Raw genomic sequence first — 12,216 nt, 5'->3', positions numbered from 1 at the left:
TTTTTTATTCTTCGTTAAAAATTAATTACCAAAAAAGAAATGAATAATCCGATATTCGACCTTATCCTCATCCCTCTTTCACCTTATATTTCTGTATTATTTTTCTTCGTCTTCGTAATAAACGCGAAAAACCGAAGTGACGTTCGAAAAGAATTCGCGCGACGCTTAATGCGTTACGAGGATAATGCCTGTGATAAATTTCTTTTACTCTTTTCTCTCTCGCTCTCTCGCTCTCTCGTTCTCTCTCTCTCTCTCTCTCTCTCTCTTTCTCAATAAAACGGTAACACGCGAGTCCCCATAGCCGTTAGTTTTTTCCCTATTTGTTTGTTTGTTTCATCATCTTAATCTTTTTGTATCGCTCTTACAAAGGTAAATATATTTATATTTATATATATGTATATATATATGTTTATATATATATACACAAATATATATTTATATGCATATATATATTTATACATACATATATATATATATAATAATCTTATATATATAATTCTTGTGTTTATATATATAATAATATCTTATATTTGTATATTTTTTCACATTATATGCCTATTATATTCTTCTTTTCTTATTTATTTTACTTAAACAATAACTTTCTTTCTTATACTCTCTTTCTCTCTCACACCCTCTCTCACACCCTCTCTCACACCCTCTCTCTCTCTCCTCTATCTGCGCTGTACTTATTTATAATATTTACAATGTTTGTTTCTTTTCTTTCTTTCTTTCTTTCTTTTTTGCATCCATTTTTTCCTTCCCTCGAAATATCGTAGTCACAGAAGTATAAATTTATTATACGACCCCTATTATCTCAATTCTCTTCTAATTCGCGATATGCGCGTCTTGCATCGACTTTGTGTCGGTATAATATCATTCCTATTACATTTACGCAAATCTTGCGATTACAATTTTATCCGCCGTTTTCTTTCTTTATCTGCACTCTTTTTAATTTCATTATCGATATTATTTCAATTTAACGATTTTTTGAAGTTAACATATGTCGAAGCAAGATGCGCACAAGGACACCGATTACGCTCTTTCCTCTCTAATATTCGTTCGCACTTTCGCTAAAAGTAATATTGCTCGTCGTTTCGTATAAAATCAAATAAGATAAAGGAAAATTTAGAGAAAAATTAGAAAGAAAAAGATCGTAGGAGAAGCAAAACGAAAAACAAGAAGAAAACGTTCTTATTTTTGTTGTTGTTGGAGTTAAGATTAAAGGATGTGATAACACACGAGGAAGTGGTAGGTGTGGGATTGAATTTAGGGGGCTGAGAGACGAGAGGGGATCTTGGAAGAATCGGCTAAGGTTTTCGAGAGAAAGGAAAGTCGATCGAACTTATTTTTTTTTCTTGCCTCTTCCTTCTTTTTCTTCTTCTTATTTTTCTTTTTATTATTTCCTTCGATAGGGAACGAACGTGTCTGGATGTTTGGGGTGGCGGAATTGGGCTGAGATGGGGTGGGTTGGGGTTGGTTTTGGATTGGTGTTGAGCGTCGATTCGTTGGTGTTGTTGCAGCGGCAAGAAAAAGAAAAGAGAGAACAAATGGTTTCTCTCTAATCGCACGAGAGTCGCCATCCGATTATTACTTATTGTTTAGCATTGTTAATGTTTCGTGTAACTTATGTACAAGATAATACTTAAGAGCGTATTTCGTCTATCGCACTTAGTATGCTTTGTAATGCGTGGGCGCGTTTTATTATGTGTGTGTGTGTGTGTGTGTGTGTGTGTGTGTGTGTGTTTATGCTCTGTGTGCGGTGTTTTTCTCTCTCTCTCTCTCTCTTTCTCTCACTCGCTCTATCTTTCTTTCTATTTTCTTCGCATGTTTCACATATACGTTGTATTGAGGTTTTTTTTTCTCTCTCTCTCTCTCTCTTTCTCTCATTTTCGATGTAAAATAGTACGACGGGATCGATGATCCGCGAGATTCGAGATCGGTATTTTGTTGTTGTTACTTAAAATTCCCAAGAGGGAATCCTCACCATCGCCGATCTCTCACGCGAATTCGTCTTTCTTACTCTACGAACGACATACACACCAAATCGATTTGTAACAAACGAATATATCATATCTGCGTGCACTTTTATTTATTTTGTTTAGTTTTTTTTTTCTATCGAACAAGTCTCTCTCTCTCTCTCTCTTCCCCTATCTTTCTTTTTTGTCTCTATCTTTGTCTCTGTCTCTCTCTTTCTCTCTCTTTCTCGATCGATCTCCCATTTGGCGCGAGACTCCACTCAACGTCGTTGCTCGTTATGAAAATTTCGATATATATGTAATCGTTTGAAATCGGATGAAAAACCCCGTCCTCCCCCAGCCCCTTCTTATTCTGCAAAATAAAAAAAACCTTTCGCGAACGATTACGATAGAAATAGAAATTTAGTCGATCGATAAACAACACAATCCGAGAGTAAAGATTTCGATTGATTTATTTTTATTTTTGTGATATCGCACCGACGAGAGTCAACGTCTCTGCTGCCAAGAGTAGACGAACGAGAGTAGACATTATTTTTTTGTTTTCTTCTTCTTCTTCTTCCTGATTATAAATTCTCATTCTCGTCGTCATCGTGATCGGTCGTCGTGTCATTCGTCGTCGTCATTCATCGAGCGAGTTTTCCCTCCGGTGCGGGTCGTGTGGCAAGCGGGGCCACGCTTGGTTTATATACGTGTGTGTACATAGATACATTATGATACATTATTACGGGGAGATCAGTGGCGCGAGGGTGGCCATCGCTAACTACAACCACCGGGGGGTTAACAACTTTTTTTTATATTATCCCGATATCTCGAAATGTGCAGGTACGTAATTGTTTAGCGTCGCGCGTCGGAATCGTAAGCGGCGGGATTTCCCGTTTCAAGGATCGGCACGCGCCACGTTCCGACCTTCATTCCTTCTTTCTCTCTACCTCTCCTTCTCTTTCTCTTCCTCCACCATCCTCCATCCACCCTCTATCACTCTCTTTCTTTTTCTTTTTTCTTAAATCATCTCTATCTCGAACTCAAACTTATCGTCGACTCGGGGGAGACGCAACATGATGTTCGGAATTAATCTAAATAATCGACGATGAATCAGAGAAAGAGAGAGATAGAGAGAGAGAGATAGAGTGCGCGAGTGAGTAAAGAGATAGAGAGAAAGGGAAAGAGAGTGAGAGAATTGAGAAAAAAGAGAGACAGTTCAGCTCTTTCGTTTGTTAGCTGTTCTCGATAAAGAAAGAGCACCAGGTTTCGTAGCCAGCAAGGTTGGCTTGCGCAACCCCTAGCACCATAAGCGTTGAGAGAAATGTATGTGCGTGCGTGCATGCATATGTATCACGCACGCACGTGTGTCCGTTTCTATTTTAATTATCTCATCCATGCGTCGTACGTAGGACGTCTCTTAAAAGATATAGGCCACGGCGGTCGTGATCGTTCTCGCATACAACACACCCCTATTTTTTTTTCTCGCCACAGGGGTCCACGTGTCTTTTCTTCTTCTTCTACTTCTAATTCTTCTTCTTACTTTTCATCTACTTTTTCTTCTTCGTGCGACTTACGATTAATCGACGGAGAGTTCTCAACGCCGGCCGGCTAGGCGAGCGATACCACGTCTATCGATTCTTCTGGGACTTTCGAGTAGTAGGGAAGAAGAGAAGGAGGGGGTTAAGGAGTGGGAGGAGGAGGAGGAGGAACAGGAGTCTAGTAGAAGGTTCTGGATTTTCGTCAATTCCCGTCGCAATCGACTGGGAATGCAAGCTGTTCAAAAATCTTTTTCCCTCTTTCTCTCTTTCTCATTCTTTCCTTCGGTACTCTCTTCATCTACCGCATCGCCGGCCCGGGGGCGTGGACGTTGAGAGCTCTGATCCTCTTCTTCCTCCTTTTCTTCTTCTTCTTCTGTTTATCACTCTTCATACCATTCCTATATTCCATACTTTCACTCGTTCTAGTTCGGTCCCGTGTATAACGTCCTCGGTAAGTGTTTTTTATAACACCATTCGACGGATGCTATCAAATTCGAAGCTCGTTATTGATGCGAGCAACCGAAGAAACGTGCAGATGGAGGCACAAGTTTTTGGAGGACGGGACCGAACGGTCCGAGTTAAGAGGCCCGAATATGCCTCTTCTTTCCTCCCTTCTTTTTTTGTTTCTCTATATGTGTTTGTGTGGAGGGGACCCCATGACAATCGCTCTTTATTTGCCTTGCGGTGTCAGGGGATAGAAATCGATGAGATGACTCAACGATGTTAATATTGGGGGCTATGATCCTACGCACATAAGCGATTCGTGCGTACTACTGCTGCTCGCGTTATTTACACCTGAACCACCCACGTTTGTGCTACCACAGCTCGATGAGGTTAAATGTTGCAGTTGCTGTTGTTGTTGCTGTTGTTGCTGTTGGTGTTGATGATGGTGGTGGTGATGATTATGGTGATGTTGCTGTTGTTGCTGCTGTTGTTGCTGCTGTTGTTGTTGTTGTTGTTGTTGCTGTTGTTGTTGCTGCTGTTGCTGCTGTTCCTGTATCGTCGTACTCCTAAGAATATCGTCCGCCGATAGAGGAGTTAATTTCCATCCAGGCATAAAGTCGAGATCCAAGTCTGGTCCGATGTCAACGTCGAGAAGCTCGTTATTGTTGAGTGGATCGAGAGGTGACTGACTGGAAAGCGATAGCACACTACCCCAGTTGATCGATCTGCTATCGTCGCTATCGCCGATACCCGAGTCCGCGTCCGTCTCCCCGGAAGAAGTTGGTGGCATCGGGAATGGGGTTAACCTGCCCTGTTCGGGTGGTTGAAGCTGCGCCATGGGCGCGGGTATTACCGGTTCCATGGGCGGTGGACTCCTGTCCCTCTCCATCTCGCGCTCCAAATACCTTAGGGTATTGCAAATGAGGACCGACCGATGTAAACTGGGATCGGGGAACTGACGGTACTTGGCCAATTTACACATAGAGATGTTGAGAACGGTCATTCGTCTCTGCCGATAGCAGGCTCTACCTCGTCGACACCAACTCGACCTGGAGCCCTCGCAGCACCTTTCGTTCGCGCGGTAACTCGAACCCAACTCGAGGTAGCTCTTCCCATTCTCTTCGCGTCTTATCGTTGGCGGCTCGTAATGATGGGAAGCTCCCCATTGAGGTTGAGGCCTCGACAATTGGCTGTAACCGTTGTTACCGATCGGACTACTGGAGGCACCGCGTTGATGATAGTAATGTTGCGCGTGATGATGTAGCTGCACCACCGTAGAGGCATTCGCTGCCGACGGGGATGTTGACGATTGCTGCTGTTGCTGTTGCTGCTGTTGCTGTTGTTGTTGTTGCTGCTGCTGTTGTTGAGACGCCGAGTGTTGCTGCTGCTGCTGCTGTTGCTGCGACGTCGAATGTTGTTGTTGCTGCTGTTGTTGCTGCTGCTGCTGTTGTTGATTATTCCCTGATGTCGGTTGACAGGGATTAGCTTGCAAGCAGGGCGACGATACCTCCATATCGTAATAAGATGCTTGCGTCTGACTGAGTGGCGGTGTATAGCTATCTTCCATAGCCCACCAACTACCCTCAACGCGACCTAACTTTGACGGGCTTTCGCCCATGTCCATATCGAACTCCATGCAGCCCACACCTCCCTCCAGTTTACGTTTTCCTGCCGTGGCCTGCAGACCCATCATTGCACAACTCTGAAAAATAATACATTCTTGTTAGAACCAACTATAATACGTTTAAATACAGAAAATAAGAAGAATTATTTGACACATACAAAAACGCCGTTCTAGCGAAAGGTAGAGGATCGATAGGAACGAAGGACTATCGTCAAATCTTTGACTATCTTTGACGTCTATATTAATGCTATTACTACTTCGAAGTAAAAGTGAAAGTATACATTCGTGCAAGAAAGCATGCACGATTACGAGACTATAGAGTCGTTAGCCTATTCGAAAGCTTTAATGTATAGGAAAAAATTTGTTTACAAAATAAGAAAAGAAAAGAAAAGAAAAAAAAAAGAAATCGTTTGCTCGTTGCAATTTTAAAATAATTTTCCGAGTTACTAGAGAGTGTTAGCAGGCAAAACATGATAGCATGACCGTGAAGACCTTGCCGACTCTAGATACTCTTTTCGAGTCAAGAAAGCGAGCGAGAACGAAACACGAAATGACTCAGAGGGTCGGCTTGCTGACAGAACATTGCTCAATGACGTCAGACGTTTTCCCCTACCTAACACGCGTTCTCTGGAAGAAGTCATCGTCGGAATGGATGATCGAGTCGGACTTCGAAGGGAAACACAGAGCGAGAGAGATAGAAGATAGATAGAATGAACAAGAGGGAAGGACAGAGGGACCGTTGTTACTCGGGAGAACTCGTAGAACTCTGATCGAGCAAGCAATGCGGGTCTCCCCCGCTCCTCTCTGCTTATCCCCCCTTCTTTCCCCACCTCACCTTCCACAGTCATGACAAACGCACTTCTATTCATCTCTCATCTTTCTCTTTCTTTCTTTCTTTCTTTCTTTCTTTTTTTTCTTTCTTCTATCACGATAACACAGCACGATACGAATTTCGCGGGGATACGAATGAGCTTGGTGTCTCGTAACAGGTGTCGAATAGCATTGACCCCTGCTTACGCGACATTTATTTTTTTCTTTCAAGTTGTTAGCCAGTTAGAGCTGATCGAAAACGGAGATTATACGCCAGGGGGTTGACGATTAATCACGTGGGCGTTGAAAGAAATCAAAGACGATAAATAGTAATATTATCGAAAAGTAAATATTACTTTTCTTCTTTTAAATATCAAATAAATAAAAAGAGAAAAAAAGAATGAGAGAGAGAAATGTTAAGTTGATAACCACTGACGTGACAAGAGGTTTAGTCGAAATATCGCTAGATGTCGCCTACGGTGCATTCCTCGCCCCGTCTCAACCACGTGGTATGCATATGACGTTTCATTTGATGTGACAAAAAAACACGCGTATTCTCGTTGTTTCACAGATACGACGGGGAGTAACCATGACTCTTTTCTCGCTTGAATCTTTTTTAACAATGTTGGCAAGAAAGATCATGGTAACCAAATAATACGTGTTTAAAATCCTTACGACGATATACTCTTCTATTCCATTTTATTTTATCATGGAGATAGAAATTAAAAAAAAAAAGAAAAGAAAAATACGAAGAATTCATAAAAGACTAACATAAGTCTCTCAATTGATTCGTTGAATTCTTCGGTAATGAAGAAGAGTGTGAGCGAAGAAAAAAAGATAAAGATTTTTTGTTGTCGATAAAGAAGGAAACTCACTTTACCACGTACATTTTTTTCTTTGATTTTTCTCGCGAATATTGTTTAAAAATATCAAATAATTTTTATATTCAGCATGAATACGAGCAAGAAGCTTCGATGTTGAAAGAGGAATAAAACAAATAATAGTAATAAGAGAACGTAAGAAGAAGATAAGAACCCTTAAAAGAGTTTAAATAAGGTCTTAGGGTTTCTGATCGTCATTTCATTCTGTGTCTCAGTTGAAAGAGTTAAATGGTAGGTATAATAGTAGGTCCGTAGTGTTTCTCCTTAAAGCCGATAATCGTAAAACGTGGTCTCGGGCACTTGTTGAATCGAGCGCGGTAAACCATAGGGTGGCCACACCACCACCACCATCACCACCACCAACCGGGAGGTACCTTCCGTCGTAACGGATTAGTCGTGTGCCGCAGAGAAACGCACGCTTATTTAACTCGCCATAAATCAAACTCGAGAAGAGAGGAACCAAGTCGTATATACGAAGAATACATTCTCTTATTTTCTTCTCTTCTCTTCTTCTTCTTCTTCTTCTTCTCCTCATGTTATCCTTTATTTATCCTTTTGATCCTTCTTCTTTTTCTTCTACTTGTTATATCCCTCAGTCGTATTTGTGTTAGTATTTGCATTAGCAGTTTTAATTTCAGTTCGTTTATCAACACGTTTTACACGTTTTCTTCTTCCAAATCTTTCCACTTTGCTAGAGTATATTTTTTTTTTCTTTCTTGTTTTTCTTTGTCCCAACTTTAAGGTTGTTATCTGGTCGTGAAGTTTCGAATGAAGACACGTTTCGCGTAAATATATCCGTCGAAAAGCAGCACATATCAGAGACCAAGAGAGATGACAAATAAGTAGAAAAGGTTTGCGGTGGATCCAGCTATGTACGACGATGAGGTAATCTTTGTTGCATGAGTCGAAGTTATCTAGCCGGTTCGAACGAACGTACGAACGTACGAGCTTACGAGCGTACGAACGAATGTTAGCGTTAATATTTTGTTTGGTAAATATTTATAAAAAAAAAGGAAACAAGAAAACGAGCCATCTTTTTCTGACGAAAATCTAATCAAGGACGAAATCTTTTGATTTTATTTTTTAACGTGTCGATTGTTATAACGCAAGTTTTGCATGTTTTATTGTAGAGGGTCAAATACGACCCACATGGCCCCTCCCCTCTCTTATTGAAAGAACAGAACGACGATCACCCCGGTGATCGATGTGGCGGTATAATACTTTTAGATTTAAAAAAGAAAAAAAAGAAAAATTAAAAAAAGATTGTAACGATGGTAGAAATGAAAATTTACTCGTTAAAAGCTACGTATAAGAGTATGTATAGATTGATTCGATGATTTCCTCGAATAGAATAAAAAGCTAAAAGATTCGAGAAGCCGAACGAACGATCGACTCGAGTAAAGTAGAAAGAACGCAAAAAGAGAAGGAGAGAAGTGAAGAAGACTCGAGTTGGATCCGGCTATGCGCGATGATGAGGTAATGTTTGCTACAAGAGTCGAAGTCTATCTAACCAGGTCCGTACTCGATCAGTTTAAAAAGTCGTACAATATTACACGACTTTAACAATAATATTTTAATCTCTCAAACGGCTCAATTATCTTTCCTTTTTTTTTTATATACATATATATTTTCATCTACAATTTAAATACAATAACAGTAACAACAACAGTAATAATAATAATAGTAATATTAATATTTATAATAATAAAAAAAGAATGAGAAATTATTTGTGGAATAATAAAATCGTTATAAATTTCGAATAAAAAATTAATTAAATTTTCGCCAAATAAAAAAGTATTGGATATTTTGATTTATTATTTAAATTCGTTGGGTCATGTTTTTTATTGTAGTTTTTGGATAAAATGTGATTGAAAGTTTATGTAATTTTGAATAATGACAATGTTAGCTGCAAAGAGAGTTGTAGGTTGGAGGCACGAGGAGTATAGAAGCTTCGACGACGACGATGATCGTCGTCGTGACGGCATGACGTCAACCGGCCGTGTTATTTTCGAAAGGGGACTCGACGATAGCGACCTGCAACGGCGAGATCGCCAAGCTTGAAAAACAGTCGACTTTGCGGCGACTAACGTAGATACGACGAACAAAACAGCGTCAGCAACATGCATTTACATGAGACATTATTTTTTAAATAAATCAACGATATTTCCTTAGTTACAAATAAAAATTTCGTTGAGAAAGGAACCGAACAATTTCTTTCATTCGATTAATTACAACGATGCTAATTATATTATCGATAATATTATTTCATTTATCAATGTGTTTTCGTGAAAGTTTATTAATGACGTCAGCTAATGAGCACTTTTAAACGTTTTTTTTATTAACTTTAGCATCAATTCATTGGATACAGAAATGTTAGAAAATAATAATAAAAATAATAGAATATATATTTTTGTCATTATACAATAAAATACAATTTACTTTGAGAGATCGGATTATTAGGATCAATGAAAGAAAAAACCTGCCGCTGGTACGTATGATACGTAACACGATCTCCATTTTTAAATATCTTTGATTTGAAATTAACTTATAAAATTGATTTCTAATTTAAAATTATAAAAAGAAAAAGAAAATTATACAGAAATTGGATAAATAAATACCTATATATAAATAAAAATACGAAGAGAATAAACAATCAAGAAGAATAATATCGAAAGACCGACAGTTAATACGAAATATATCCGATAAAATAAAATATCTACGAATGTCATCTTTAGCTGTTTGATTTTTAGATAAAATATTTCTTTCTTTTTTTTTTTTTTCAACTTTATCGAATGAAAAATTGATTGGAGAAATACGTCGTCGAAAAAAAAAGTTAACGATTTTCGAAACCAGGATGTATCTAATTGAAAGTATAAAGTAAAGTTAGGTATTTTTTTGACAGAGTCATCGCGATCCTGTATGACGAACGTAAGCACGACGTCGAGCGGTGTAAAGTCCGCGGTAGATTAGCGACGTGCTATCTAACAACGAACGTCGGATAAGATTGCCAGGGCATTCGTTTGTAAGTATGAACTAGCTTCAAGGACTTGCAACGACACGCGCGGCCGAGCGCGAGCACACATACACATGTATATATACACATGTACATATATATACTTACACACACATATATACATATATATATACACATGTATATATATACTTACATACACATACATACATATATACACATGTGCATATATATACATGCACACACATGTATACATATATACACATGTACACATATATACATACATAGAGACATACATACATATATACACATTCTCTCTCTCTCTCTCTTTCTTTTTTTCTCTCTCTTTCTTTCTCTCTCAATGTTTTTTCTCCAATTATGTTTTTCATGATGAAGCACGATGCGCGCCGTTCTCAAGATCTTATTTGAATCTAGTTTATTAATCTCGAGTTTTCCCATATTCCTTTAAAATTTATTAAACCCCCGTGTCCCTCTAAAAAAAAAAAATCAGAAAAAAATAAGAAATATTTAATATTGTTAGTGTTATAATTATGGTTTCATTTGGATGTTTTTTTTTTTTAATTATTATAAATAATGATAATTACCGGTTAACTATTATATGTAATTAAAATATGTTATTAATATTAATAGTAGGTCATATTATTTTAAGTAGACCTAAAATACCGTAATCCAGAAATAGAAAAAAAAAATAAAATAGTTAAACAAAACAAATTTATCTCTATTTTAGTTAAATTTTTCTAATTCTTATCTTGTATGCATATAAAAATACAGTAGTATAGCAGATATTAAGTATATGTATATTTAACAAATACCAAAGTGTTAATCAGAAAATAATAAAATCATAATGATATTAAATCTCTAGGACGTTGAAAAGAAAAATTTCGGGGGTGGATGCGAATATAACCCAAGTGCATCCTGGTAACACAATCTATATATATATATGAATATGTGTCTACGTACTAACATTGTCAGATAAATACTCTATCCTATATATCGCATGGCTAGTAGAAGGTTCCTGCGAACCACTCGGTCCCACATTAAGGGGATGAATAAAGGAAGCTCTCCGAAAAGGAGGGTTCGCTCCCCTATTTCATTCAGTGGCTCTCAATTATTTGTACGGAATACGTTATTCTCAGTAATCAAGAATAATCCCAGATCTTTCGTGTAATTTAACAGAACGAGAAGTTGAGAACCACTGCAAAGTAATCTACAAGGGCGCGCGGCATCTGCGATGTCCTAAACGAAGGAAGGGTCCGGCCCTATCCTCTGAGGCCGAACTTGCAGAAGGGGGAGAAGAGAAAGATAGAGAGAGAAAGGGGGAAGAGGGAGGGAGAGAGAGAGAGAGAGGGAGACAGAGAGAAAGAGACAAGGATAGACAGAGGAAGAGATGGCAAATGCATCAAGGGTAAAATGTAAGGGTGAGGGTCTTACACATACATGTACAATACGTGTACATGTGTATATGTGTAAGCCTACAGTGCGTACAGAAGAGAAAGAGGAGAGAAAGGAAGATCGTAAAGTGAAGATGAGAGAAAAGAAAGATCCGCAATCGCGATTGTCTCGAGAGAGTTCGATGCCTTTAATTGGTTAAAATGAATGAAAGGAATCAAAATAAAATAGAGGAAAGTAATCTTAATCCTTTCGAGGATAGAAGTATTTTGGATTTTAAAAGGAAATACTGTTGGAAGTTATAGGAAGGAAAGAAGGATGGAAAGAAAGAAAGAAAGAAAAAAAAGAATATAGTTAAAGAAGGTAAGAGGAAGAGAAAAAGAGGGGAAGGAAGAAGGGGAGACTGTTTAAAGATCCATAAGAATGGAACGATTGGAAAGGTCGTAGTTGCTCGTATCACGATGACGTATGTACGCACGTGGACGCTCGATGCACCCACGTGGGTGGCTGCCTCTCCACTTTTGTCGTTCGAGAAGAATGAAAGAGGGAGAGAAAGAAAAAAACCAAACTGAGGGAGAGA

General features: G+C 38.6%; 1 protein-coding gene across 2 annotated transcripts in view; it reads right to left on the bottom strand.

Annotated features, from left to right (window-relative positions):
- Positions 1–1,390: 1,390 nt before the first annotated feature.
- Positions 1,391–12,216, bottom strand: part of LOC122525139 (GATA zinc finger domain-containing protein 10) — a 32,626-nt gene continuing 21,800 nt past the window's right edge. For both annotated transcript variants that reach the window (XM_043647775.1, XM_043647776.1), the window contains one exon: positions 1,391–5,642. In XM_043647775.1, coding sequence (XP_043503710.1) covers positions 4,233–5,642 — 1,410 coding nt within the window. In that variant the 3' untranslated portion in view covers positions 1,391–4,232. The remainder of the gene's footprint in view (positions 5,643–12,216) is intronic.

Source organism: Polistes fuscatus, unplaced genomic scaffold (genome assembly GCF_010416935.1).
Source record: "Polistes fuscatus isolate 324 unplaced genomic scaffold, CU_Pfus_HIC Scaffold8, whole genome shotgun sequence".
Taxonomy (NCBI): Eukaryota; Metazoa; Arthropoda; class Insecta; order Hymenoptera; family Vespidae; genus Polistes; species Polistes fuscatus.
Note: the sequence above shows the minus strand (reverse complement) of the source record. Positions and strands in the feature narration are given on the sequence as shown.